The 27,822-nt window shown below is 58.5% G+C and overlaps 1 protein-coding gene across 4 annotated transcripts; it reads right to left on the reverse strand.

Moving 5' to 3' along the window:
* Nucleotides 1-2,757: 2,757 nt before the first annotated feature.
* On the reverse strand, nucleotides 2,758-26,885 carry COLEC11 (collectin subfamily member 11). 4 transcript variants are annotated; one of them, XM_047068775.1, is made up of 6 exons: nucleotides 26,765-26,885; nucleotides 19,677-19,748; nucleotides 7,264-7,335; nucleotides 4,431-4,484; nucleotides 3,310-3,405; nucleotides 2,758-3,149 (listed from the first exon to the last, which is right to left on the reverse strand). In XM_047068775.1, the coding sequence occupies exons 1-6, from the start codon at nucleotides 26,880-26,882 to the stop codon at nucleotides 2,758-2,760; spliced, it is 804 nt and encodes a 267-aa protein (XP_046924731.1). In that variant the 5' UTR covers nucleotides 26,883-26,885. The 4 variants fall into 4 exon arrangements, with proteins under 4 accessions (XP_046924731.1, XP_046924728.1, XP_046924729.1 ...); XM_047068772.1 differs by lacking the exon at nucleotides 19,677-19,748 and having other exon boundaries at nucleotides 26,765-26,882; XM_047068773.1 differs by lacking the exon at nucleotides 7,264-7,335 and having other exon boundaries at nucleotides 26,765-26,882.
* Between the last annotated feature and the right edge of the window lie 937 nt (nucleotides 26,886-27,822).

The raw sequence follows: 27,822 nt of genomic DNA on the forward strand, positions 1-27,822 counted from the left end.
ACGCACACGCATGCACACGCATGTACACGCACACACGCGCTCACCATCCTAAAGAGCTCCTGCCTGCGCTGCTTGCGACGGACGCTGGATGGCAGTGTGGACACGCGGATCCGGGCCGCGCTCTGCTCCCCCCGCCCCGTCTCCGCCCAGCCTCTCGCAGGGCCCCCGAGGAGACTGCGCCGCAGCTCCGCGGTCACGCCTCAGTGCGGCACCTCATCAATCCCGGCCCTGTCCTCAACCACACCGCCCCCCCCCCCACACTTTGCAAATCAGACTCTGCAGTCTGCACAAGAGGCCCCTTCTTGAAAAGTCGGGGGATTCAATTAGGGGCAATGGTTCTGATTTCACGCCCGGGGGTTGACATCCTATCAGATGTGCTCTGCACCGATCGATCGTAATCCCGCAGGAGCAGGTACGAAGGCCCAAGGCCGGTGTGCCTTCCCCGGCTGTCTGAGGACAGCTGAGTGCGGGAGGTGACAGGAGGGCTGGACCTGCTGAGCTCCCCCTAACTTCGGGAGACTTGGAGGCGACGTGAGAGCACAGAGGTGTTGACCCCCGCCCTCCTCACCTCCAAGTGAGGAAACGGAGGCCCCGAGGGGTGCCGGGGCTCAGCATGGACTACGCAGGGGTCAGAAGAGCCCATGGAAGGAAGGCAGGTGCACGCGTCTCACCCACCGTCGGGCTGACAGAACAGGGGCTCCTTGCAGGTTGGGAAAACGGTCTTGGGGCAGAGACAATGGCCGTGAGGCTGTGCACCTCAAGGCTTGGGGCCCCTGCAGGGCCCTGCCCAGCCACAGCCACAGGACCCCAAGGACTGGATCTGCCCCCGGCACAAGGGAGGGTCTGCGCACTGAGATGCCCCACATCTTCCCGACCCTGTGGATGGCAGGGGGGCCTCCAGCAGGGGTCTGCTGCTTTGCCCCCCCCCCCAGACCTACAGTTAAGCAGCGGCCAGTGTTGGCATGGGTCTGAGTCCCAAGCTCCAGTCCCCACAGAGCAAGTGACGAGGCCCAGGTAACACCTTTGTGTGCAGCAGGTGGTTCCAGGATAGGACCTGTGAATTTAGGGAACCCAAGCCCCCTTGAGTGGGCAGGAAGCTGCCACCCCTCCCTCTGGAGGGGGACATCACCTCCATCCTGCTGGCTTGTAACCGTGCCTGCCCATTGCTCTGGAAGGCTCTAGGCAAACATCCTCAAAAGCATGGTCCAGGGGCGTCTGGGGGGCTCAGTCTGTTGGGCATCCCACGTCGGCTCAGGTCATGATCTCACGGCTCATGGGTTCAAGCCCCACATCAGGCTCTCTGCTGTCAGCACAGAGCACACTTCAGATCTTCTGTTTCTCTCTCTCTCTCTCTCTCTCTCTGCCCCTGCCCCACTTGCTCACGCTCTCTCTCTCCTTCTCTCTCTTAAAACTAAATAAACATTAAAGAATTAATTAATTAATTTGGAGCGCCTAGGTGGCTCAGGCTAAGCATCTGACTTCAGCTCAGGTCATGAGCTAGAGCCCCGCACTGGGCTCTGTGCTGACAGCTCAGAGCCTGGAGCCAGCTACAGATTCTGTGTCTTCCTCTCTCTGCCCCTTCCCCGCTCATACTCTGTCTCTCTCTGTCTCAAAAATAAATATTAAAAAATAATACTTAATTTAAAAAATAAAAACATGGTCCAGAACACTGGCTGGCCTCACTCACAAGACACAAGGAACACTGGAGGCCCCTGGAGAACTGCTCCCACAACCTCAGCTGGGTCTTCTGTATGTGCTCACGTGTTGTATTCTTGAAACAGGAAGTTTACTTTTTACTAGGGATTCTGACGCACAGAGCGGAGAAGAAGCACAGGTGATCATAGCAGACAGTTCTGGAATGGCTCCCAGCGGACCTTGCCTCCCCATGCTGTGAAATCCCCTCCCCGAGCTGGCCTAGACATGGTGGCTCACTCCTCGTGAACAGAATATAGTGATGGGACGGCACATCACTCCCCGGACCAGGTCACAAAGGACCTTCACGGTCCTGCTCTGGCCCTTCCTCGCGACTCTGACACAGCCAGCCATTGTGTTGAGAGCTGCCCAGCAGAAGGAGCCCAGGGGACAAAGAGCCGGATCCTGCCCGTAGGCACGAGGGTCTGGCTGAACCCCCAAAAAAGTCCTCACCCACGGGAAGCGTGAGACACTTAATATTTGTTTTCGCAAGACACTAGGTTCGGGGTAAGTTTGGGCAGTAACACCTGAAGCTCCTGGAGACACCAAGGCAACACAGTAACACCAGGCACTCACCTGTCAGGTCTAGAGAACTTTTCCTTTCCCCGAAACCTGCTTTTGCAGCAAGCAAAATGTCCCTGCTTGGACAGTAGTGGGAAGGAACATAGATTTGATTGTCCTTTACAGAACTATTGGCTGGAGTCACGTGGGTTCTTTTCCAGACAGAAATTCAAAGGAAGACGGTGATTCAAGAGCCCACTACCATTGTTGGTACTTGACGATTATCATGTTTAAGCTTTTATTTTATAGTTGGGACAAAGGCAAGAGCAATTCTGAGTAATGATTCCATAATGAGACTTGGCTACAATGCAAGTGATAAAACCTCACTTGAGAAATAACCCCCGGAAACCTCTTTCCTCCCGGGCAATCGTCGGCGGTTCACAGGCCGCCGTCGCCCCGCCCCCCAGTGGGGCCCCGCCCCGCCCCGCCCCGCGCAGGCGGCAGGTGCGTCTGGGCCCGCGCGCGCGTGCGCACTGCTCCGCTGGGGCCACGTGCGCGGCGCGCTCACACGTGCTCCTTGTCGAACTCGCACAGGAAGTGCATGGTGACGTGGCAGGCCACGTCGTTCCAGCCGCCCGAGGCCACCATCTCCACGCAGTCCTCCTCGTCGTACGCGTTGTTGGGCTCGCCGCTGCGCCACTTGTTGAAGGTCTGCATGGGCGAGCGGTCCGAGTACACGAACGTGCCCTCCCTCTCCAGGTCGTTGATGCCGATGAAGACGCGGGCCAGGCCGGCCTGCGCGATGTAGGCGGCCATCAGCCCGTTGGCGGCCTCGTCCTTGGGCATGCCCAGCGTGCCCCCGCGGCCCTGGCACGACAGCTGCGCGTCCACGTAGCGCTTCTCCTCCTTCACCAGCAGGTAGATCTTGCTGTCGGTCTCGCGCACGCCGGCGACAGCTGCGGGGGGGGGCAGTGCTGGAAAGTGAGCGCTCGCGTTCTGTAAGCACACTCGGGGCGCCGCACGCGCACACCCGCGGGACGCGGACGTGGGGACACGGCCGCCCGAGTCCCTCCGTACTCCCTCCGCCCCGCCCCCCCGGGCTGGGGTTGCGCGTACCATTTTTTATGAATTTCAGCTCCGCCGTCAGCTGGCTGACCTGGTTGTCCGTCTCCCCGATGGCCTTCCTCAGCTGGCTGCACTCACACGGGATGCCTGCGGACGCCGGCCCCTGTGTTAGTGAGACCGGACGGGACCGTGCCCGGGGTAGCAGCCCCCCGCCCAGATACAAAGTGCATTCGGCGAGGAGCAGGCGGGGCCTTGGAGGCGGGGACACCCAGATAGCGGGCTTCGTCCCCAAGGCGAGGGGAGGGGTGCGGGAACCTCAGCAGGACAGGACCAAGCCCGACCTGTTTTATTTTATTTGTACCTTAAAGTTTCTTTATTAAGATAGCGCATAAGTGGGGGAGGGGCGGAGGAAGACAAAGAGAGAGAGAAAGAGAGAATCCCAAGCAGGCTCCATGCTGTCTGTGTGGAGCCCACACTCACATACCGTGAGACTATGACCTGAGCCGGAACCAAGAGTCAGAGACCTAGCCAATGGAGCCACCCAGGTGCCCCAGAGACCCACCTGTTTTGAAATCGGGCTCTGTTTTCGTGGGAAGGAAGAGGGGAGGTGCAGGGGAGGTGGGTGGAGGGTGGAAATGAGGGCCCAGGAGCGCGCCTGCTTGGGATTCCCTGTCTCTCCCTCTCTCCCTGCCCTTCCCTTGTCCATGGATGGACCTGAAGGCATTCTTGCCGCGTGAGGTGAGCCAGGCAGAGAAGACAAATCCTGCAGGACCTCACTTACATGTGTGGTGGGGGAGGGGAGCTGGAGGCAGGGGCTCAGACAGTGCAGACGCCCCACCCCCACCCCGGCTAAGATAAATGCCCACCAGGGATCCGATACACAAAGTCAACACTGCTCTGTAGCACGCAGGGCGGCTGCCGAGAGACCCAGTCCCCAGAGCTCTCCTCGCAAGTCCTGCTTTCTTCCGTCTTTTCTTTTTATTGTGTCTACACGAGAAGACGGATGTTAGTGGAACCTATTGTGGCCGCTTTGCGGTATCTGTGAATCAAACCTTCGTGCTGTACGTCTTAACCTTCTCCAGGGAGGTATGTCATTATTTTTCAATGAGATTGGGAGAAAGTGCAAGTTTTAATACGTTTTTTTACAAACCCTTGGGCCCTCTGCGCCATACCTGGTTCTCCATTAGGGCCGGGGGGCCCTATGTCACCAGAATCTCCTTTTTCACCTGAAAAAGGCAAGCAAAGTCAAAATCACCAAGTGGAGCTGAGACACGTCACTCAAGTTCAGAATTATCAGGGTTGACAACGTTCTGTGTGTCGTGTCCTAGGATCTTCCCCTGGATAACAGTGTTGTTTCTTCCATGGTAACATCCTAGGAGTTTCCCCTGGACCCTCTTTTTGCTGTGAATACAGAGAGTTGTATTCTATAGATCTCTAATTCTTCAGGCTCTCTCCATGTGACATGGGACACAGGCCTATCACTAGATTTTAGAGACTGCCGGACGATCCTTCTTTAAATCGACTCCAAAAACCCCAGATGTCTCATAGAACAATTTGTAGGTTCATGTCATGAACCTTTAACCCCCTGGGTCAGTAACAACTAACCCTGACTCCTACCTGTGCCCTCATGATGGCAGGGAAACTCAGGGAGAACGTGTCATGTGGGCACTGGGGTGGACCTGGGGACAGTCTCACCCCAATGGAGTAGAGAGTCCTTCCTGAGCCCTCTCCAAGGGCACCAGGGCCCCCACCTGGCCTGTCACGCTGCCTCCTGGAGACAGGATGTGCCATGCAGCCCTCCTGCCCAACCTTGCCCCGCAGCTTATAAAGGAAAGGCAGGGGGGGCGCCTGGGTGGCTCAGTCGGTTAGGTGTCTGACTTCAGCTTAGGTTATGATCTCACAGTCTGTGAGTTCAAGCCCCGCATCGGGCTCTGTGCTGACAGCTCAGAGCCTGGAGCCTGCTTCGGATTCTGTGTCCCCTCTCTCTCTCTGCCCCTGCTCCACTCGTGCTCTGTCTTGCTCTCTCAAAAATAAATGTTAAAAAAATTTTTTTAAAAAGGAAAGGGGTTGGACACCACCATGGTGACCAAGCTTCCTGGCTACCCTAAAATGAATAAACTTTAAAAAAATAAAATAGATAAAATAAACATAAAACAATAAAATACACAACGAATGTACAAAGGCGCGTGAGCACTCCTACAGCGCTTTCTCCTCCCTGAGAGCCTAAACATCCAGCTGGCGCAGGCGGTGGAGGACCAGTGTCCCCTCCCTCTGTGCAGTCTCAGCACATTCTGTCGGGGGGGGGGGAGGGGGGAGAGCGTGCCAGGTCTGTCCAGACGACCCCTGTGACTCTCACCAGCATCAGGGCTCAGGAATGACAGACAGGTCAGCCTGACGAGCACATAAACTAAGCTGCATGAGGGGCTTGCTGGCAAACTGTCCGGCGGTGAGACACAGACATTTATTCAGAGCACACGCTGTACGTGAAAAGCACACACACCCCTACTTGTATGCCAACATCCATGGCGCTCTGCGCAGCACCTACCAGGACCTAACGGGTGGAAACAGCCCGAATCTCTGCCGACAGACACGTGAATAAGTAAGATGCGGTGTGGCCATGATTCAGCCTTAAAAAGGAAGGAAATGCTGACCTAGCTACAACATAGAGGAGCCTAGAACACGTTACACTCTGTGACATAAGTCAGACACAGATGACAAATCTAGTAGGATTCCATTTACGTGAATGACCTAGAACCTAGAGCACACAAAGTCATGGACCCCAAGAGTAGTGGTGACCACGGCTGAGGGAGGGGACCGGGGGACGCTGCCTCACAATGACCGAGTTTCTCTCCGGGGCCATGAGAACATTTTGCAAACGGTGGTGAAGGTGGTACATCACAAAGGTACTTCATCCCACTGACTTGTACGCCTGAAAATAGCTAACGTGGCAGATCTTATATTAGGAATGCTTTACCACGATTTTTCAGAGCCTTTGCAAAGCACACGTCTCTCTCTGTGCCACGCGTATCTATCTATGTGCTCTTTACATAAGGAGTGGGCCATCCTGAACAGGTGCTCCCCGGAGCACCTGAGCTCCGCTGAGCTGGCCACAGTGTCCGTCACACTCCTGGCCGAGAACCTGCCGGGGACGGGCTGAGGCCGGGGGGAGGTGCGTGACCACCGATCAGAACAAACCACCCGAACCCACTCGCAGCCCAAACCCCCGAGGCAGGTTACTGAGGCAGAAGAAACCCGGCACCAGAGTTGGGCAGACCACACGGACCCGCCCCTTGCGCCCCACCCTCACGTTGCCAAGCCCTGGTCGTCCCCAGCCTCGGCCGCCTCATTAGCACCCTTGGGGGAGGTGGGGAGACCCCTGTGGCCTCGCTTACTGAGAGCACAGGGCACACCAGGGGCCCAGGGCGGGTTTGCTGACTGGGCGGTGAGAGAGACAGAGGGGCTGTGTGGCTCGAGGCCACATCCTGACCTGCCCGCCCCTGCAGGGCCGTACCGTCAGAGGAGGTCTCGACGCGGACCCAGGCAAGTGCAGGCATCTCATCACTAGAGGGCTGCCCTCACTGGCTGTTGCCTTCCTGGGCCCCGTTCGCACCCAGAGACACCCCACGGTTTCAAAAAGTCACCAGAGCTGGAGGTGGACAGACAGTGTTTCCGGAACACCATCCTTCCATCAGTCAAACGGGGCTCCGGCGTCTCGTTAAACTGGTTACGGAAGTGGTAGTGACCGTCCTGCCAAGCACACGAGCCCCGGATCCCCCTCCCGGGTGCCCTGTGCGCCCTCCGGGACAGGAGCCCTCGCCCCACCCTGGTGGGCGCACAGCCAGCAGGCGAGTCTGACCACCACTGCCCGCTGCAAACCCTGAGACCACAGCGTAGAAAGCACACAGAAGCACAGCCGCCAGGCGGGCCTGGCCAGTCCGCAACCATCCTCGAGCTCCCGCACCCTGAGCCCGGGAAGGAATAGGGCAAGAAGTGTGTCGCAAATACCTTTAGAACCAATGGGACCAATTTTTCCATGGCGACCCACACTGCCCTTCTGTCCTTTGTCACCCATGTCTCCTGTAGAAAACAACAAGATCAAAGTTGGTTGGTGCGTAGGTAATCCGGCATGCCTCCTGTTCAACATCACACACGCACACGCACACACGCACAAGAGGAGACGGAAAACGTACATCTGTCCTCTTAGTCTCTTCAAGGTCACGTATGTGACGGACCCTGGAAGGTTCTTCACAGGTGGCTGTTGATACGTTTTCCAGAGGAAGACACACCTCGCCTAAAAGTCACACACACTATGGAACGAAGGGGGCCCGCGGTGCATCCCTAATCCTGAACTCAGTCGAGGCCCCTCCGGTTACGTCCATGGACAAGGTTGTCTGTCCTCTGTCCCAGCCCGTCTTCCTGCACCTGGCCCCAGACCAAGTTGAGCAGACCACACTCCTGCAAAGGGGCACACGGGTCACCCTCCACCGCCCGCTGCTGGGGGAGAAGGAAGGCAAGGAAGAGGGCGAGGAGGATCCTGGGAACGCTCGTAGGGTCACTAGTCTTCCAGCGAGGCCGGCTTGCACACCACCTGCAGTCCCATCACCGGAGCTTGGGGGGGGTCACCAGTGCTGCCCCTCACCTCCTCCATACTTCCCATCACCGCAGGCTGGCCCGGTGACTGGTCCTCACGCCATGACCCCAGTGACGTCCTCGTAACAGTCCCCATGCAACCGACCGTCCTCGCCGACCAGCTCACTAAGACCAAGAACGGCCCTCCTCACCCACTCACGGAACCAATCACGTCAGCGGGGGGATTTTCTCAACACTCAGACTTTCTCCCAGAAAGTGTCCTGAAACTGTCAGCAGCCATACCTGCCTGTCCGCTGGTGATCGCCACAGACCACAAGCCAAGCCGGCCAGCGTCAAACAAACACGCAGAACATTCAGTAGAAGAGACACAAGATCGGCTTTAATTTAAGAATCTGAAACTACGTGAAACTCAGCATAAGCAGCTCGGCAGGAGAGACATGGTCGGAAGGACTGTGTGTGACGCAGATGAGGCTTTGTCCTGCTGTCCTGACGCCCACCCTCTCCTTTAACCTGAGGACTTCCCAGCCAAGAGCTCTTAGTTTTGCGATATTCCCTAAGTTCGGGACAGAGACCAGAGGCTTCGGACGAGCTGCGGCTCAAATGGAAACACACCCATCACACACAGAGCTGGCTGAGGCTCACACAGGAAGCACACTCACGCCCGTTCTCTTACACGAGTGACTCACGACACAGAGGAGACGCAGAGGACCTGAGTGGCTTGTCCGGGTCAAGCGTCTGGGGTACGGCAGGGCCAGGACCGAGCTGTGACCGCAGATCTGAGACCCCACGGGAGGCGGGGGACGCCACAGAAACCGAGGCCAGGCTGGCCCAGCCACCATAGAGGCGACTCAGGCCACAGGTCCTGCGGACTGCGTGCTGTGCCTGGTGCCAGGGACACGGGCAACAGGACTGAGACCTGCGGGGAAGATCTGGGGGCGATCAGACACCTGTAATGGGTGTAATAACCAGAGAGGGTGTGAGTAAGCCCTGGGAGGGGCCTGAACCCATGGACCGGGGTGGAGGAAGGATGGAGGGGGGTGGGAGTCAGGGAGGAGAGTGACAGGATGCCATTGGTGCTTGGCCCGCAAAGGGGCTGGAAGGGGGCGCAGACACAGGGTCGGGGGAGCAGGCCCCGGCGGGACGGTGTGGGAGCAGCAGTACCAAACATCATGGACAGCCCATGTGAGGGGTGACAACGGCAGCAGGGGACCCTACCCCCCAGGGCTCGCGGAGGTGGGGGGGGGGGCAGGGAAAGGGCGCGGTCCCCTGGACCGCGCAGCTGGGGTGTGGGGCAAGGCTGGCCATGACTCAGTGTGCCTCGAGGGCCCCCGGCCGGTGCGTCCGCGGTTACTGGCAACAGGCAGCCTGGTGATGTCGCCCCGAGGGGACGGGCCCCGGGGACCCCACTGCAGGAGGGGGCCCGCAGGGTCAGAGCCCAGTGAGACAGGTGGGACGGGGCGAGAGCATGAGGCCCGGGGTGGGTGGAGTGGGGGGTCCCAGTGGGGCAGCAACGAAGGGTGGGTGCGGAGATGGTGCCCCCTAGTGCGGGGCAGCCCCCACTGCGCCAGCTTGGGGCACAGCGGTCCGTGTGCCGCTGAGCACTATCTGCGCTGCTCTGTCCCCTGAGTCACCAGCCCTGCCTCCCGTCCTCAGCCAGATGACCCTGAGTCGCCCGGCCACACTCCGGTCACCAGGCCGGCCTATCCTGCCGACGGGGTCCACGGGACAGGCTCACCTTCATCAACCCCAACCGCGAGCCGCCAAGGCAGCAAAGGAAGACGGCCAAGAACAGGTCTCAGGCCAGCAGTCAGCCCCGCATGTGCCCGCCCGGTGATCCCGCACCAGACAGCGCCGCCCGCACCGCGTCACTCTCCGCGCAGCCCGCGGTGAAACACGCCCGACATTCGTCTTCCCCCAGGCCGCGCCCCTGACGTTCCAGTTCTCGCTGGAACGGCCGCCTCTTCCTCTGAGCACGGCCGTTCTGTCTTTGTTCATCTAGCGATGAAACCCCCCCCCCCCCCAGGCAGAGTGTCCCAGCACGGCCCGACCATCACCTCCGCAGGGAACTGAAGTGTGCCCCCCCCCACCCAGTGTCCGCTGCTGAAGCCCTAACCCCTAACCGGGGGCTGCAGGTGGGCCTTGGGAGGTGACCGGGCTTAGATGAGGGCATGAGAGTGGGGCCCTGGTAGGAAGGAGAGACGCAGGTGGGGGAAAGAGCGCCGTCCCCCGCCGGGGACGAGGTCCTCACCAGAGGCAGCCGGATCTGGACGTCCAGCCTCCAGCACCGGGAGGAATTAATTCCTGGTGACTGTGGCATGTCCACCCAGCCTCTTGCAAAGAGCGTTCTGCGGAAACATCAACGTTCCCTGGGAGGCGACAGTGCTGCGCACGGCCTGTGCGCCCGCTGCCGGCCTCATTCCCCAGGCCTCCCTTCCAAAGGCTAACCTAGCTGTCCCCCAACTCTCCACGGGGCCCCCTTCCTGGGGCCCCGGGAGGGATCTCAAGTGCCGGAGAAGCTGGGCTGGGCCGCAGGACAGGTGTCAGGATGACCTCAGCATGTGTGCCTCTGTAACTGTCGCAAGTCCCCCACACCTGAGGTCGTTTTGCTCATTTTCACTCAGCGGTCAGCCGTGACAGCAGTCCGCTGGGACATTCGGTATCTCGTCCTCCGTCCTCACGGGGAAGGTCAGGCCCACTAAACACCACACAAGCTCCGAACGGTGCTCCCACGAAGGCAGCGTCCAGAGCAGGACGTCTCGGTGGAGACCGCCCGACCGAACCCTGTCTCCAGATGGGAAGGCAGAGGCCCAGAGAGACCGGGAGGCTTGCACCTGCGCTAACCCTGGGCCCCCGCTGAATCCCCCGACACAGGGGCAGGGCTGCCAGATCCCGGAGGATGATGGAGTGCGCCTTCCTGTTCAAAAGCCCGAACACGACAGAGGAGACTGGGAGCCACAGTAGAGCACAGACTGGACGTGAGTGCGGCCCCATCACGTGACTGAAGAGCCTGCTGGCCGCTGGGAAGATCCCACCCCGAAATGTGGGAGGGGATTCTCCCTGAGCCCTACCCCCGCCCCCCCTGCCCCGCACAGAGAAACTGAAAACAACACCTGGCCCTGTGCCCCCATCCAGACGGCTCGCCTCCCCTCCCTCCCGCACAGGGAAGGGGTGGGGAGAGCCAGAGGAGAGTGCCTGCCTGCAGGTGCGTGGCTGCTAAGTGTTTTCCCCACCCCCACAGAACGATTAATTACTGATTGATTTCATCAGCGGAAAACGCGCCCTGAGGGTCCCGCACACATCCTGCCTTCTGAGTAACTTAAAACCCGGGAGTAACTTGAGAGCATTTGGCTCTTGGCCCAGCTCCGAATGGCACGGCCAACGTTAACGCTGATTCAAGGTCGCTGCTGTCACGTGCCCCCCGGCCCCTGCCCTTGGAGAAGTGTGGGACCGTGCCTTGGGGGCTCCGGGGAAAATGGGTGCCAGGAGGGACGTTGCGCAGCTCACGGAGCAGGGTGACAGAGGTGGTCATGGGGCCCTCGGCACGCTGGCACCCGGGTCTCAGACATCAGCCTCCGGAGCCGCGAGAGAATAAACAGCTGTTGTTGACACCCCCGGGCCCGTGGTATTTGTCGCGGCAGCGCTAACAGTCCAGTACGCTTTCTCTGCCCCCAGCGAAACTGGGATTCAGAGAGGCAAAGCCACCCACCTCGAGTCACACAGCGAGCTGGGCAGGCCTGTTGTTCGGTGGCCTGGAGCACGGACCCAGCACATGAGACCCCAATCGCAGTCCTTTGCCCATGCAAGCTGGGACAAGTTATGGTCCTCTCTGAGCCTCTGGGTCCTCTCTGTAAAGGGGACCCTGCGTCACTGAGCACATGGTAACGTACGTTCCGCTCAGACTGAGGTCTCCTTCTCCAGCCCACACCTCGGCTGAGGAGCAGGGGCCGGTCTTCCAGCACCAGAGAGGCTCCCCGTGGAGCCAGTCACACCCGGAAGGCTACACTGCCATGAGCGGGGCTGAAAGTATGCTACGGACTTATGGGAAGACAAACACCACCCCCCGCCCCGGGCCGCCTCGGCCGAGGCTGAGGACACCTGGCCATGGGGACCGGGGACAGCTGCCAGTTGGCCCCGCCTTACCTATCGCCAGACTGTCCCTTTTGCCCTCAACAATGTCCTCTTCCACCGGGCCCCCCTCCACAGGCCCTGAGACGTGGCAAAACCCGGTCGTGCCACACACCGCAACAACCTTACAGGAGGGCCGGTGTGGGGAAGGGCCGGCCCTGGGGACCTCGAGGCCTGAGTGCGGGTCAGAGACTCCACACCTCCATGCACGGCTCCCACCCGCTGCAGACCTGCTTTCACTGGGCAGAATGAGCAGAGCCATCCTTTGCCGGTGCTGGGCGATGCACACACGAATATACGCACACACGTGCATATACGCAAGTGTGCATGTATGCGTGTGTGCACACGCGTGTGCACATATACACATACGACACACTCATGCAAGCACGCACCCATACGTGCCAACATAAATGCAGGTGTAAACGCGTGTCCTTGTGTGCACACACATACGTGCCAACATACACATGCCTGTTCCAAGATACGTACACACGTAGAAGCATACGCACAACCCATACACCCGTGTGTGTGCACAAGTGCACGAACACAAACGTATCTTTTATCCTCACACCTCTCGAGGTTGTGAAGCTGGTAAGCACTGGCTGGGCTTGAACCCAGACCACCAGGGCACCCAGGAGGCCCCCCGCACACTCGCCCCCTGCCACAGCCCCTGTGCACTGACCTATCCCTGGGGTGGCTACCGTTCCCAAGAGGAACGTTCTGTGTCTTGGGTGTGTTGGAGACACAAAGGTAAGAACCATTAAACTCCCCCGAGATGGTCAGCACATTCTCCATAGCGATCCCGGGCGGTTTGTGTAGCTGACTTGTTTTCACTCGCAGACGTTTCTTGGGCAGAGAAATAGTGTGGTAATAAGCCCGGAGGCTCTCACGGGAGCACCGATGAGAACGAGAGCTCTTGGCCTTTTTGCCTGCTTCCGGGAAGGTTTTCTTGCCCTCCAAACGACAAGAAGCTTTTTGCAAAAAGCAAACAAATTTCCCTGACTCGGATGTAGGAGGTGATTGGAAATGCACCAGACACACTTAGATCCCGTCCCCGTAAGTTTGAAGAGCTGGTGGAGGCTCCCCAGGGAGCCGGGAGCTGACGTGATGTCCCTCCCTCGTCCCGTCCCACTAATGAGAAGCGTACAAGAGCGTGTCTGTCCTCTAGACACACGGGAGGAACGAAGGAGCGGGAGCAGAGCACAGCAGGCACGTGATTCTGATTAATTTTAATGAAGATCTCACACAGTCCTTTGAAGTGGAGACGGGGGAGAGAGGGCACTCGGAATTCACTTCCTCAGCGATTTTTAACGAAGGGTAATGTGCACGTTGCAGAGCCCAGAAAGCCTGTCACCGACACAGGGTCACCCTCCACCTTGGCGCGCCAGGAGGGCCCTGGCTTCCAAGGGGAGCGGCCCGGGGGCCCCCCTAATCTTGTCCTCCTAGCAGGGCGCCTTGAAAACGCGGATGACACACTTAGCAGGCCGTGTCAGCAGAGCCAGCCCTGTACGGTTTCCACCTCGCTGTGCAGGCTAGAAATGTGCAAATTACGCTTATTTCAGTAAAGGACAAAGGACAGCAGGAGGTTTCTGAAGCCCCTTCGGCTGGACTCTGTTATTTCAGAAAAGGCATCCATCGGCTGGCGGGCACTTTCTCCTGTTTGAGTCCCCCGGGCAGGGGGGCTGCTCCGTGTGCCCACCCGAGCCCCTCCCCCCACCCCAGCACGCAGCAAATCCGCCAGAGGCCCCGCGGGACGCGGTTGCACTTTATGGGATCCGAGATGAGCAGGGCACCCAGGTGAGGGCGAGCAGATGTTCACGACCGACCTGCAGCGCAGACGCTGGAACGCTGTTCCACGCGGGAACAGCACCGCCTGGGTGCCTGCCGACGGGTGCCCGCGTCTCCGCCGCCTCCGGAACGGAAGCTGCACTGTAACGAGGGCCCGGCTGGTTCCCTTGTGCACCACGGTTTGAGAAGCAGCAGCGGAGCAGAGCCAGTGAGAAGAACCCAGCTCTGCGTGGCCCGATCCTTGGCCACAGACCCACAGACCCACGTCTGCACCCCTGGGGCCCTCGGCGCGGCGGACAGGGTCACCGCAGATTTCAAAGATATTTGAAGAGGCTGATTTTCAAATTATTTTTCAATTGATCGAGGTCTTTCCAAGCGCCGGGTCTCGCGTGAGACCAAGATGAAAGCAGGTGGGTCACGCCCACCACGCACGGTGCGGACTTGCCATTAAAGGCCAGTCACCAGCGGGGCCACTTCCGAAGGACCCCAGGAGAAATGCCCCTCAGGCCTCGATGCCAGAGACAGTTTGCAAGCGTAAGCAGCTCACGTGTTTTGCCAGATGGAGTCCGAGTCCCATGGTCTTCGGGACCTGCAAAGCCCTTAGAGTAGGCGGCAGCCTGGGGGGGCGGGAGGGCCCACGACGTCCCGGAGCCCGCAGGACCCCCTCTGCCTGCAGGTGCTCCATGCTGTGGACACTCGCGCTGCTTCACAAAGAGAGGAAGTTTGAGAGTCGCTGACCTAAGTGGCTGTGTCATCCTTCTGGCACTGATGTGAGAACTGTGGAGCCGTCTTGGCGGGTCACCTGACCGAATGCAGAGGACCTCACTGCGTGAATTTCATCCAGATAACCTCATCCGGGGACTCCTGGGTGGTCCAGTCGGTTGAGCGTCCCACTCTTGACTTTGGCTCAGGTTACGCGCTCCCAGTTCGTGGGTTCGAGCCCCGCGTCGGGCTCTGCTCTGACAGCACGGAGCCGGCTTGGCATCCTCTGACCCCCTCTCTCTCTGCCCCCCTTTTCTCTGCAGATGTGTGCACTCTCTCTAAAATAAAATTTTATGTAACAATCTCATGTTGTCCATACGTATTTTGTGGTGTCCAAAATTTTCTACCTTAGCTGAAACGTAGTATGTTGTATTTTAAACATGCCATGAAACAAAACAGAATGGGGAGAAGGGGAGGGAGAGAGATTAGCGGATTAGCCGCGGAGGCAAAGGGCGATGTAAGGGTCCCTCCCGCACTTCCAGCAGCAGCCCCGGGGGTGAGGGGCACTCTCTCCACTGTGGGGAGCAGCAGGCCCCCATCAGCGGCTCCTAACGATCTGCCCAAGATGTGAAGGAGGGGCTGAGCCCCAAAGGCAGCGTTGGGACCACAGATCCATCCAGTCCCGGGACTTCCCCAAAGGGAGGAAGCCCTGCCGTGGCGCACTTGTGGAAAACGAAGCGTCTCGTCGGGGAAGGGACCCACCCTGCAGTGGTGAGCGGAGAGGAGGGGAGGGACTCGCCCAGACACTGAGCCAGGAGGACAGGAGGCTCAGGGCGCCGTCAGCACTCACGAGACCCAAGGCTGTGGAGCCTCAGATGAGAAAGTGGGTTGGAAAGTTGAGGGCGAGACTCCGCACGTGAACCTCCTGGCAGCGGTTGGACCAGGTGCCGGAGAGAGGCTCTGGGGACCCTCAGCAGCCACCGTGAGGCAGGCGGACGACACGTGTGCAAGCGGGAGCACCCCGAGAAGGGCGGAGGACCCCGCCCCTGAGGCCCGGACGGCGCCCCACCTGGCACGGCCAGATCCCAGCTGAGGAAGCTGCAGGGCGGTGCTGTGGGCAGGAAGCCGGCGTCGGGGCACCCGGGTGAAAGCTCAGAACGGCAGCATCGGTCACCAGCAAGGTGTGACAGAGATTTAAAAACTGATGAACTTTTGAGACTTCTCAAGGAGGCCAGTAATGTTTACACGGAAAAAAATGATTCCGAGACATGAAAAAAGGCGGCGGTCCCTTTGCCCACGCCCAGGTGGTGCCCGGACTGCTAAGAGCAGACACGTCCCGGACCCCCGGTTCCTGCAATGCTCGCTGCTGTCCGCGTGCGTCTCCGCGGGAGAGAAGAGCCTTCTGGAAGCTACAGGTGTTGGAGACCGGGCACCAGGAAGAGTGTGCCGAGCGGTGGCTGTGAGCCACCAAAACCCTCCCGGACAGGAGGGGAGGGTGGGAAAGAGGGTGGGAGGACCCTCAGGCCCTGAGCGTCTGCCACCCCGCGCTGCGCAGGGGCCGGGGGAGGGGGTCTGTGGAGGCCCCGGGAGCTGCGCCCATCCTTCCTGGGAGCTTTGCCACAGGGGAGCCGGGCCTGGCACTTCCGAGCTCGCCCACGGCTCTCTCCACGTCCAGCGCAGACCGTGAGCGCGCTGTCAGCACGCGGGGTGTCTGCAGGAGGCCAGGGACACCTGCTGTAGGTCCAGCCGTCTTTATAAAACGCGCCGACATCAAAAATCAGCTCGTGGTCTTTGTCCAGAATACCAAAAATATGGAAGGAACGAGGAAGGGGCGCCTGGGTGGCTCAGTCGGTTAAGCACCTGACTTCAGCTCAGGTCATGAGCTCGCGGTTTGTGGTTTCGAGCCTCGCGCCGGGCTCTGTGCTGACAGCATGGAGCCTGCTTGGATTCTCTCTCTCCCTCTCTGTCAGCTCCTCTGTAGCTGTCTCTCTCTCTCTCTCTCTCTCTCTCTGTGCCCCTGTCCCACTCACTCTCTCTCTCAAGATAAAGAAAAGAAACAGCACGCAAATTTATGTGAACAACGTAATCACAACAAAGCAAAAAAAAAGCACGAGAAAAGGAAACATACCGAAAATAAGTAGCAGTCTCTGGGTGATTTTAGCATGGCTGACTTTCTCACTTCCGGTATGCATAAACCTTCTATCAGAGCACCTGTTACTGCTGTGCGTTGGAGAGAGCTGAAACAAGGCAGTTACTTCATGAAGGCGGGACTTCACTGCCACTTGCCTGTTGAGCTCAAACACGGTGACTTGGAAAACACATCGGTGAAACGGGATCGTGAGATGAATTTGTGAGCATCTAGGATTGGGGAGCTAGCCCACTTCCCGGCTGCACAATATAGAATCGTCCCCACAAAGAAGCAGAGAAACATCCTCTTACCACTGCGTAAATTTCATAACTAGTTCAGTAATAAAATTAGAGGTACATGTACAGCACTTCCCACTTTCCTGAGAAGTATGGGAATGAAATAAAAACAGCAAGCCCTGTAGTTCTGAGATTGTCACAACCCAAGCACTTTGCGAGGCACAAGCTGACCACGGAGCCCGCCCCGCCCGCCCCCCGGGGCCGGCTCTCCTCCCGGTCAGCCGGGCTGGCATCCTGCAGGGGCCCCAGGAGAGGGGCTCCTGCCTCCCTCACTCCTGCTCCACGGATGGAGTGCTCCAGAAAACGGGAAGAGTGCATAGAGAGGTACGCACGGATAGCCTTTTTGAAGTATTCTAAGGAAACGTATTCTGAGGAGATATTCAGAGGTAGGAAAAGTATCTTGTGTATCAAGAAGAAAAAGAACCCAAAAGCATTTTTTAAAGGCTGAAAAAGACACAATGGAAGAACCAAAAGAAAACATACAAATGGCTTTTAAATACACGAAAAGTGACTCTGCTTCGTTCATAATAAGAGAAGCAAAGTGAAGCCTCCTAAGGCGGCATCTTCCTACGGTCAGGCTGGCAGCCTCCCCACCTCAGCGAGGGCGTCGGGCGACGGTTCTTTGTGTTGGCCGTGAGAGAGCGCATTGCCTCCATCCTTTGGGAGGGCAAGATCGACCAAAATGTCAAATGCTTGAGCACGCTGACCTGGCGATCACACTGTTAGAAATTCACCTTCAAGCCGTACTCATACACGCTTAAAAAGGACACATACTGGATCATTCTCTGCAGCAAAGCCCCCTCCAGGAATGGAGCCCAGTTGAAGCAGGATGAGTCCACACGCGGAATCCCACGTCACCACGGGGGAGGAGGCGGGAAACACGTCCGTGCCCACATAGAATGATCTCGGGGACATATTGTTAAGTGAAAGAGGGAAATGCAGATCAATACGTGTACAGTGTAACCGTCTGCACAAAAGGAGGGAGGAATAGAGCGTACACGTGCTTGCCGATTCGATTCGCGGACTATCTCTGAAAAGAGAAATCAACCCAGTGGGGGGGAGGGTGCCAGGGAGCACGGAGTTTCTTTGAACTTTTTTTTTTTTTTTTTTTTTTTAAAGAAAGGCAGACTGCCACGTGCAGCGCCTCATTTGGATGTGTCTGGAGTCTTGGAAGCTTGACTACCCTACGTTCTCCTACAAATGGACCTTGAGAGCTTGTTTGGAGGTTCTAGCAGGGGAGCGCAGCTACTCGTATACCCTTGACCGAAGAACGGTCCTCCTCTATCGGGGAAGGTCGTCCTCTTCGACCGAGCGCGCAGCTTCGGGAGGGACGCACATGGAGCGGTGAGGGAGGAAGGGGACACCCGCCTAGCCAGCCAGATCAGCCGAATCAACCCTGGCGATCAATGGGGTGACAGATGTCGCAGCCAGATCACCCTCACATCCTAGTTTCTTTGAACTTTGAGAAGGAGTAGGCTTTGAACTTTGAACTATGAGAATAGTTCCTTTATTTTTTTAACTAATTTGTTAGGAGTGAAGGAGAAAACAAGAAATAAAAATCATCAGGGATGATGGAGGCATCGTGACCAAAATACTCTGGGTCTTGAACGTGACCAGGGGCTTCCCAGGTGTGTGCAGCTGTCCGACTCATGACTCGTGCATCAAAAGGAGCATGTCCAGAAATCATACCTCAAAAAAGTGAAAAAGTAGTGCATATGCTTGAATACACAGTAAAGCCTTGGTTTGTGAGCATAATTTGTCCGAGAATCACACTTGTAATCCAAAGCGCTCGTATATCAAAGCGAGTTTCAAGAACCATTGGCTCGGACGTGATCACGTGACGTCCAGTGTCACGTACCGCCCGTATTGCAAGACATCGCTCGTTTATCAAGTTAAAATTTATTGGAAATGCTTGCTCGTCTTGTGGAACGCTCGCAGAACAAGTTACTCGCGATCCAAGGTTTTACTGTATATGCTCACTGGCCTTTATCTGCATTGTTGTAATAACGTTTTGAAAACTGGAAACCACCTAGCTCTCCAGCGTTACGGGATCGACTGGGGGACCAGCTGGACGGATGGCAGCGTAATTCCCAGAGCAGAGTGGGTATACGCTGGCACGCGCCTCTACCCCGTTTACTGGGCGGCGACTTCGCGGGCACGATCTATTTCCTGTGGGACTCAGCACGGCCCCGGGGGGATAGGGACAATGACACTGCTGTACTAAGAAGGAGCAGCAGAGTCAGCAATTAGGGCCTTTTAGCCAAGGCAGGGGAGCCACTGTGTAGCCCCACACACACCAGCCACGTCTGTCCGCTTGGTCCCTTGCACACCCCCATCGCTGCTCGCACGCCTCCTTATCTATCTGGTTAAATGCTCCCATCGCTGCCCGCAGGCCTCCACAAGACTGCTTGGAATCCTCCATAACTTTTGGCACACCCCCATCACTGCGTGCACTTCTCCATAACTGTTGCACAGTCTCACAAGTGCACTTATACGTGTAATGTTCACAAATGATCCCCATTTTGCAGAGGACGCTGGTGAGGGGCGAGGCCAGGACCGAATTTCCATGCACGTAACCACCCTATTAGGTGGGAAGGGGCACTCTTGCGCCCTGGTTCACTCCAAGGTTCCAAGGTGTCGAATTGCTTTTGAATCCCCGCCCCCCACCGCCCCCCCCCCCCCCCCCCCGTGGCTCCCGCAGGAGCCAGAGCGCCAGCTGTTTCCCCTCGGGCAGGTCTCTGAGGTGCCCGGAAGGGCCAGACCTGGGGGAGGGAGGGGGGAAGGGCGGGTACCTTTCTCTCCCGTGGGGCCGACTCTTCCGGGCCGTCCGGGTGCACCTTTGTCCCCCTTCTGTCCGGCATCCCCTGTGGAAGAAGTCACCGCATTTAGGACCTCGTTCTGGGCTCACGCTGCAGTGCAACATGGGGAGGACTGACAACAGACGGCCTGTCACCGTATCTGAGCTACCAGCCAGGCCCCGTGGCCTCCTCCCCCCCACCCCAGCCCCCAGGAGATTTCATCTCTCATTCTGACCATCTCCCACCCCCGCAGGCCTTCACCCCTCCTCCCGGCCCCCATCCCGAGATCTCAGGTTGCCCCGCCCCAAATCTGTGTGGGCTCTGCCCCCGCCCCCCGCCTTCCCTCCGGGGATGTTGTGTGTCTCTCCCTCCAGTCATGCCTCCGGGCCAGCTCGCCCTCCGGTGCGCAGCCCTCCCTGAGACCCTCTCTGCCCCCGGCTGCCCCTCCGCCCCCACGGCCGCTTGAGGGGCCCAGGGGTCTCTCGGATCCCCCATGGCCAGGTGTCCTTCTGGCCACCCACCCTGCGTCTGGCTGATGCACCCGGGAAGAATAATCAGGTGCCCATGTCAGCACCGCCTGGTCCCTTCAGCACGAGCCCCCCACCCCGCCACCTCCACCCCCACAGCACATGCTCCCGCTTGGGGGCCGGGCACCTGTGACCAGGTGGGCACATCCGCCTGATTCAGTTCGTTATCAAGGTGGGTCCTGCTCTCAGTCACTCTGCGCGCCCCCAGATGTGTCCCGCTCTCCGCCCACACGACATGCCCCCGCCTTTATCACGGGTCCGGGCATGTTTTGGTGGCAGTCACCCGCTGTTCTTTTATCTGTTGCTGATTTCATTCAGAACTGAAACAGGGAGATGGGCTGTTAAGTCTCCTGAGACCCCACGCTGGCCACAAATGGACCTGATGGCTTTTCCCCAGGGATGAGTCCGTCCTACAACTTTCCTGGTTCCGGTGGCCACACTGATGCTCCCAGACTGCAAGCCCGGGCCCGGCTGTCACCTCTGCTTTTCTGCGTCCCTCATCAGCTAAGCGCAACCCCCGCCGGGGTCTGTGAGGTCTAACTGGCCCACTCCCTGTCCTGTCCGTGTTCTGTCCCCGTCGGACTGGCCCTGGTGACTGCCCTCAGGCTGCCCATGCAGGACAGACGGGCACAGGACACGGAGGCACCCGGAAGGAGCGGTGCAGGCGTGGCTGGAGCAGAGGACAGGGTCCCAATGTTCGGGGGACATCAGGGTCCCCCCAGTCCTCCCCCACCCCCCCAACCCACACCTAAAACACAGATCCGATGATGTTATTTCCCTTCCCAAAACCAACAACAAGCTGAATGTGGTTACAAATAACGTCCCGTTTCTAAAGCCATCGTCCTCAGTAGGTCTGTAGCCCCTGCGTTGACGGCCACCTTCTCGCCTGACTCTCCAGTTTGCACCCCCAGTTCCCTCACCAGCTGCCTCTTCTCTCCGGGGGCCGGGACCTCGTGCCACATCCCAGCCATTTTTATATGGCTCGTCCGCCTAATCGGGGTGGCGTTCCTCCTATGAGAGCACATGGGTGCCGCCTGCGGCCGGGGCACCTGCCCAGGTGTGCGCCATGCCCGCCAGCGTCTGCGTAACTCTGGTTCTCTGCGACTATCCTAGGCACTCACACGTGGGGAGAGGCTTGACTGGGTTACACATTCCCCAGCGGGATTCCCAAAACTGATCATCTGGCTGGAAGGAGGGGACGTTCCATTTAAATTTAAGTAAACGAAGAGAGGGCACCTGGGTGGCCCAGTCAGTTAAGCGTCGGACTCTTGATTTTGGCTCAGGTCATGATCTCACGGTTCGTGGGTTCGAGCCCCACACTGGGCTCTGCGCTGACTGCAGAGCCTGCTGGGATTCTCTCTCTCCTTCTCTCTCTGCCCCTCCCCTGCTTGCTTGTGCTCTCTCTCTCTCTCTCTCAAAATAAATAAATAGCCAAAATATTCTTAAAAGTTAAGTAAACAAAGAGAAAAGCAAAGTGAGTGCCAACAAAAACTAGAAGACAGAGCTGGCATGTCACCGTCACCTCCGTGCCACAGCCAGGAAGGCTCTGGCCAGCCCCCCGGCGAAGGGTGTGCTGACATAAGCCTACCACACATGCGTGGCCCTTAAATCTCTGAGTCGTTTGTCTTTCTTCAGAGAGGAAATTATTTCAACAGCAATTCTTGGAGACACCTTGAGAGACCAGTGGGAAATACCAACTAACAGGATGAACTCACCACCAAGAACGTGCAGACATCTGGGGACACCAACGTCAGGAAAGAGAAACAGCAGAGGAACAGAACTCTTGGGGCAGTCAGAGCCTGCTCTCAAATCACACACTGAATATCTTCATCAAAATAAGACATGGGGCACCTGGGCGGCTCAGTCGGTGGAGCGTCCGACTTCGGCTCAGGTCATGATCTTGCGGTTCATGAGTTCGAACCCCTGTAGCTCAGAGCCTGGAGCCTGCTTCTGATTCTGTGTCTCCCTCTCTCTCTGCCTCTCCCCCACGCACACTCTATCTATCTCTCAAAATAAATAAATAAACGGTTTTAAAAATAAAAAAAGATGGGAGAATAAGTATCTATGAGCAAAATGAAAAAGCACTGAAAAAGAACCAACTAGATCTTGTACACGAAATTAATTTTTGAACGGAATCGCACTACAGAAAGGCCGAGAAGCAGAACGGCCCATGATACAAGCTAGCTCCTGAAACAAGAAATGAGGCTGAAGAATTTTTTTTTTTCACAGTGCAACACGAAGAGATAAAGAACTGGAAAGCTTTGTTTGGACTTAAAAAAATAAAAATAAAAATAAAGCTATCAAGTTGAGAGTGAAGAAATGCCCCACCAGTTCCACTATCCACCTTAAAGGAATTCCAGAAAAAGGGGAACAGACGCTGGAGCCGTGAGAGTGTGCAGATTTAACAGCTGGGACCTCCCGGCACCAGGGGAAGGTGTAAAAGAGCACGTGGCAAGCGCCCACGGAGAACCACGCAGGAGAGACGAGCAGAAACGACCTGGCCGTGTCGGAGTGACGCACGGAACATCGAGAATGAAGAGGAAATTGCGGCGGCCACCCAAGAGGAGGGGAGGTTGTAAAGGCTTCCTGCGCGTGAACGAGAGTCAGGTTGACATGAGAATCGTCATTTGCAACGCGGGATGCAAGATAAAGTGAGATAAAATGAGGCAACGATTTCAACCTGAAAAAGCCATAATTCAGTTGAGCGATTGGAAAAGGCCCCTCTGATGAAAGGACTTCTAACTGAGACGGGCTGTTGCCAGGCAAGGAACAGGGAAAAGGGTGTCTGAGACGGGGGTGGGGGGCAGCGCCTGCACAGGTGAGGGGCCAGGAGACCGGGAGAGACTGGTCCACAGGAGCCCACGAGGGCGGGGAGAAGCCAGCGCTCAGACCTCAGGCTTGAGGGCCACATGAAGCCACCAGGGCCGTTACACGGTCCACCCTCCGTGTCAGGGGAGAACATCGAGTGTGCTACTGCAAGGGTCCCAGCGGGGGCGAGCGTCCATCGCCACACGTGCGGCAGCAGCAATCTGCTGTCACGCGCCACGTCCTTGGCCTGAAACTCCTTGATGGCACAACTTCTGCCCGCTCTCCAGCGGCTTCACGCGCCTGCGTCTAACCTGGTCGGACCGGCGTGCGTAGCAAGTATCTGAGGCACCGACACACCCTCACAGCCCCAAACGGCCCCTCGTGTCCCACAAACCCCTCTTCCTAAAGCAGGAAAGGTGACTAATACGCATCATTAAACATGAGTCTTCCTAATAACATGGGTTTTCTTGGTCGCTCTCAGATAGTTAGAAAGTCCCTCAAACTTCGTTCTCCCCACGATTCTGCTTCCTTGACAACCGACCGTATTAGCCAACGTGTTGCGGCCACTACTGGTGGCCGGTGCCCTGAACTCCTCTGTGGTCCCTGTGGCTCCGTCCAGAGCCCAGAGTCCGAGACCCTCCCCGCCACCTGTGCCGCGTGGACTCTCCAGCTCCGGGGACAGGACGCGCTGCGTCCTGGAAAACACCAGCCGCATGGGTGTTGCTATGAGAAGCCGCGTCCCGCCCCTCGCCGTTCTCGCCCAAACTCGGGAGCGGCAGCGCTGGGGGCCACAGAAACCATCGGTGGCAGGACTGCCTCCTGGTGACCTTGGCCTCCTCCTTGGAGCCGAGCCCTTGATGTGCTTCTCAAGAACAAAGCTGCTTTCGCGGCACTGGTCACGGTCGGCAGGGTCCGAAGGGCCTGCTGTCTGCTGGTCTCAGGAGGTGGGGTGGCTGGGAACCTCTCCCCTCAAAACTTACACGCGTTCTGGGGCGCCTGGGGGGCTCGGTTGGTGGAGCGTCCGACTTCGGCTCAGGTCACGATCTCGCGGTCCGTGAGTTTGAGCCCCGCGTCAGGCTCTGTGCTGACAGCTCGGAGCCTGGCGCCTGCTTCGGATTCTGTGTCTCCCTCTCTCTCTGCCCTCCCCTGTTCATGCTCTCTCTCTCTCTTTCTGTGTCTCAAAAATAAGTACACATTAAAAAAAAAACCTTTTTTAAACGAGTCGTCTCTCTCTCCAAATGCACAGCGAACGTGCTATTGTTAGGTCTGAATAGCAGATACATTTCATCCCAAGTGCCAACACCAGTCGGTGCAGAAGGGCCGGCAGGAGTCGGGTCGGGAAAGGTTCTGAAGCCCAGTCTGGATCCGGCGACGGACAGGGGAGGCCTGTGTTCGTGTCCCCGTAGCGGCCCTCCCTCCGGGCCCGGCCCGTGGGGTCTCAAGGACGTGTGGAGAACGAAAGAAGAGATCGTTTACGTGCTCGTTTCGTGTTCAGAGCGGGGCCTGTATCGCGCCCGTATTCTCACCTCCGCTGACGGACGCCCGCGCACCAAGCTGGCTCTCGTGGCCGTCCCAGAGAGGGCAGCAGGCCGGGTCGCCCGTCACCGGGGCCACTCACAGGCGGGCGTTGAAGCCACCACGCCCCCGAGCCCACCGAGAGTCGTCGTCGGGGCGGAGCGCTCTCTGCCGTCGGGGGCGTCGTGTGGGGGCGGCGTCACCAACTCTCTGCCAGGTCGGACCAGGGGGCTGCGTCCAGCGGCGAGGACCGCTGAGCATCCGGGCCCCGTGAGGCCGCGCGCAGGGGGGCCGACCGAGTGGGGCCCGGCGCCGCAGACGGCAGAGGGAGGGGTTCCTGTTGCAGGGGACAAAAGTCTGCCGCATCCTGAGCTTGCGTCGCTTACGAGCCCCGAATCATCTGGTCTTTTTTGGCACAGATTTCTCTCCTCTCCCCTCCCCCTGCTGCCCAGGCTAAACAGCAGAACGGTAAAATCCGGACGCCGAGTAAGGGCTCTCTGCATCGGGTCGGCCAGCTCAGGGCCGTGTTGCCCCCTTGGTCCTGGGTCACCACGAGACCCCCAGGCCTCGCCCCACCCCCCCACACACACACACAGCATGGGACGGTGGGAGGTGTCGGCGGGCTAACGAATGTGGCTGTGACGTCACTTCACGAGGTTTCCGTGTGTTCAGTCGTCCCCTTGAACACATACAACTTGCCAGTTAAACCTCAATGAGGCTGGACATAAAAGCGGGACGTCCAGGTCATAAGGACTTCGGTGAGTGTGAGAAGGCGTTCTCTACGGAATTGTCCCTTTGGGGTGGCCAGGCCGGTCACTCTGGGGCAGGGCTGCGCTTGACCAGCACGTCTGGAAGACACGCTCCGCGGCCCCGAAACATCCCACACGGTTCCACACGACCTGGAAACGTGTCTTGTTACCTGCTAGAGGACAGGCCCTTGGGAGCACGGCATCCGGGTCCTGCAAGGAGCCCCACCCTGTCCTGCTCCCCGGGGACTCCTGCCTGGTCCACGCTGAGCTGGGGCCTACCGCCTCGCCTCCCACAGGTCTCAGGAGGCACCTGGCTCTGACTTTGGTGGCAGCCATTCTCGTCACGGGTCCACAGCCCCTAAATGTGAGTCTATGTTCTCCAACGATCTCCATGGGGAGAGCCGTAGGCATTCCCGCAAAAGTCCCATCCGGCAGAGACCAGGCTTTGGGGCCCGGGGTGCGCACCGTCCGAGTGGGAAGGGAGCAGAATGGAATTCGGGGGCACGCGAGGCAATCAGTGCAAGTCGTGGGCCGGCCCCTCCCGCCCTTGCCTCTTGCTCCTGGAGCGAGAGGCCCAAGCTCGCCCACCCCGCGTGGGACATGTGCCCTGGCCCTGATTTGAAGTCTTTTTATAACTCTGAACAAGAAGCCCACATCTGCATCTTGCGCTGGGGCCCTCGAATGGTGGATCCCACTTGGGAATCACGTTGTGGAATCTCTTGCCCGAGCTACGGAGAAACCAGGGACCTTTTCTGAATGAAGATGCCAGTCTGAGGGCCCTGACTCTTTCCCCTGTGCTGGTGCCCGCCCCCCATCGGCTCCGCCGGGCAAGCTCCACCAGGAGTAAATTATATGCAAACCAACAAGAGAAAAGTGTTGGGGGGTTTCGCTTGTTTGTTTTTTAAAGTAGGAATTTAGAGCTCTCAGGAACTGGCGTAGGAGCACTGGCTTCGTAGCCTGAGTGACCCAGTTTGTTTGGCAAATTGCTACACGTCCCTGGGCCTTGAATGTCCTTATCTGCAAAATGGACCAGAGGCTGGGGCGCCTGGGCGGCTCAGTAGGTTGAGCGTCCGACTTCGGCTCAGGTCATGATCTCGCGGTCAGTGAGTTCGAGCCCCGCGTCGGGCTCTGGGCTGACGGCTCGGAGCCTGGAGCCTGCTTCGGATTCTGTGTCTCCCTCGCTCTCTGCCCCTCCCCCGCTCACGTTCTGTCTCTCTCTCTGTCTCAAAAATAAGTAAACATAAAAAAATGGGCCAGATGAGATCTCACTCTGCACGTCATTTGCGATAGATAACGTGTGTGGTGCGTGGACCACACGTCAGCAGTGGCTTGTAGCTTCAGAATTACAGGATCTCTTGGCCAAAGAAAGTGTGCACATCATGTAGTCCAACCCTTAATTTTGCAGATGGGGAAACTGAGGCGCACGGAGGTCAGACCCTGAGCTGGCACTCGGCCGCGCGTGGGAGGCCGCGGTCAGGGTTACCTTTGAGGCCCGGGACGAGGATGTGCAGGGAACAGGCGTCTTCCGCCGTCTGCTGAGGACGTCCAGACGGGAGCAGCCACAGGAAGGCCAGGCCGAGGAGAGCCAGACCCCTCCTCATCACGAGCGCGTGCGGGACGCTGACTCCTGCAAGAGGGAAGGGGACACAGTGACGGGAACTCAGAACCCGGGGCCAGGGCGCGGGTAGCTTCTGGGCCTGTCCCCGCGTTTGGGGCCCTCCCTCATGGGCCCGCCCGTGCCTCCCCTGCCGGCCCGCTCGGACCTCCATCCTGACAGCGGACACCGGATTCTCACGTCTGCTTCCCTGTGGCGGATACTTGGTACACACGGAGGCAGGGGCACGGTCGCATGGAAAGTACCACACTTCTCCTAGCACAGTGGCCCCGCAGTCCCCGGGCCCAGGACCACCCCAAGCCCCTGAGGAGCCTGACTCTGGGGCCGTGAACGTGCGTCTCCTGCGGTTTCCTAACTGGCATTACCGTAGGCCCCTGCATTCTTCAACAATATGTTGTGCAGTTTGCTCGGTTTGGGACTTTATAAGGCACCATAGTCCTCTGAGCCTCGACTGTTTTACTCGACCTTCTGCCCTAGGCTCGCCCACGTTGCCACGTGCAGCTACAGCTCATTGATTATCTAAGTCTATCACCTACACCACCGAGATCCGTCCCTGGGGTGGGGGGGCAGGACGGGGACAGACCCTGGAAGGCGCAGGGTGCACACAGCTGGCCGTGCGTCCCTCCCCCAAGTGCCGGTGGGGAAGGCTTGGTGGCGACATCCAGACACCCCCCACTCCGAGACTTTTACGTTCACATGGCACAGCGTTTGGGCACAGCCACGCGCCCGGCTGCAGGCCAGCACCGGGACCGGTGCCCGGGCCGCATCACAACTCCGTTGTCAGCCTGCGCTCACCTTACAGGGGAGGCTGGAGCCCCCGAGGTCCCCCTGAGGAGGAGCCATGGAGCACGAGAGGTCTGCAAGGGGCTGGGCCCATGCGCGGCAAGCACTTGCTGAAGACAGCATGATGCTGCCGTCACCACGCG

The sequence above is a fragment of the Lynx rufus genome, unplaced genomic scaffold, assembly GCF_022079265.1.
Source record: "Lynx rufus isolate CCGP_SWC_20201006 ecotype Redwood Valley unplaced genomic scaffold, mLynRuf1.p SCAF_8, whole genome shotgun sequence".
Taxonomy (NCBI): Eukaryota; Metazoa; Chordata; class Mammalia; order Carnivora; family Felidae; genus Lynx; species Lynx rufus.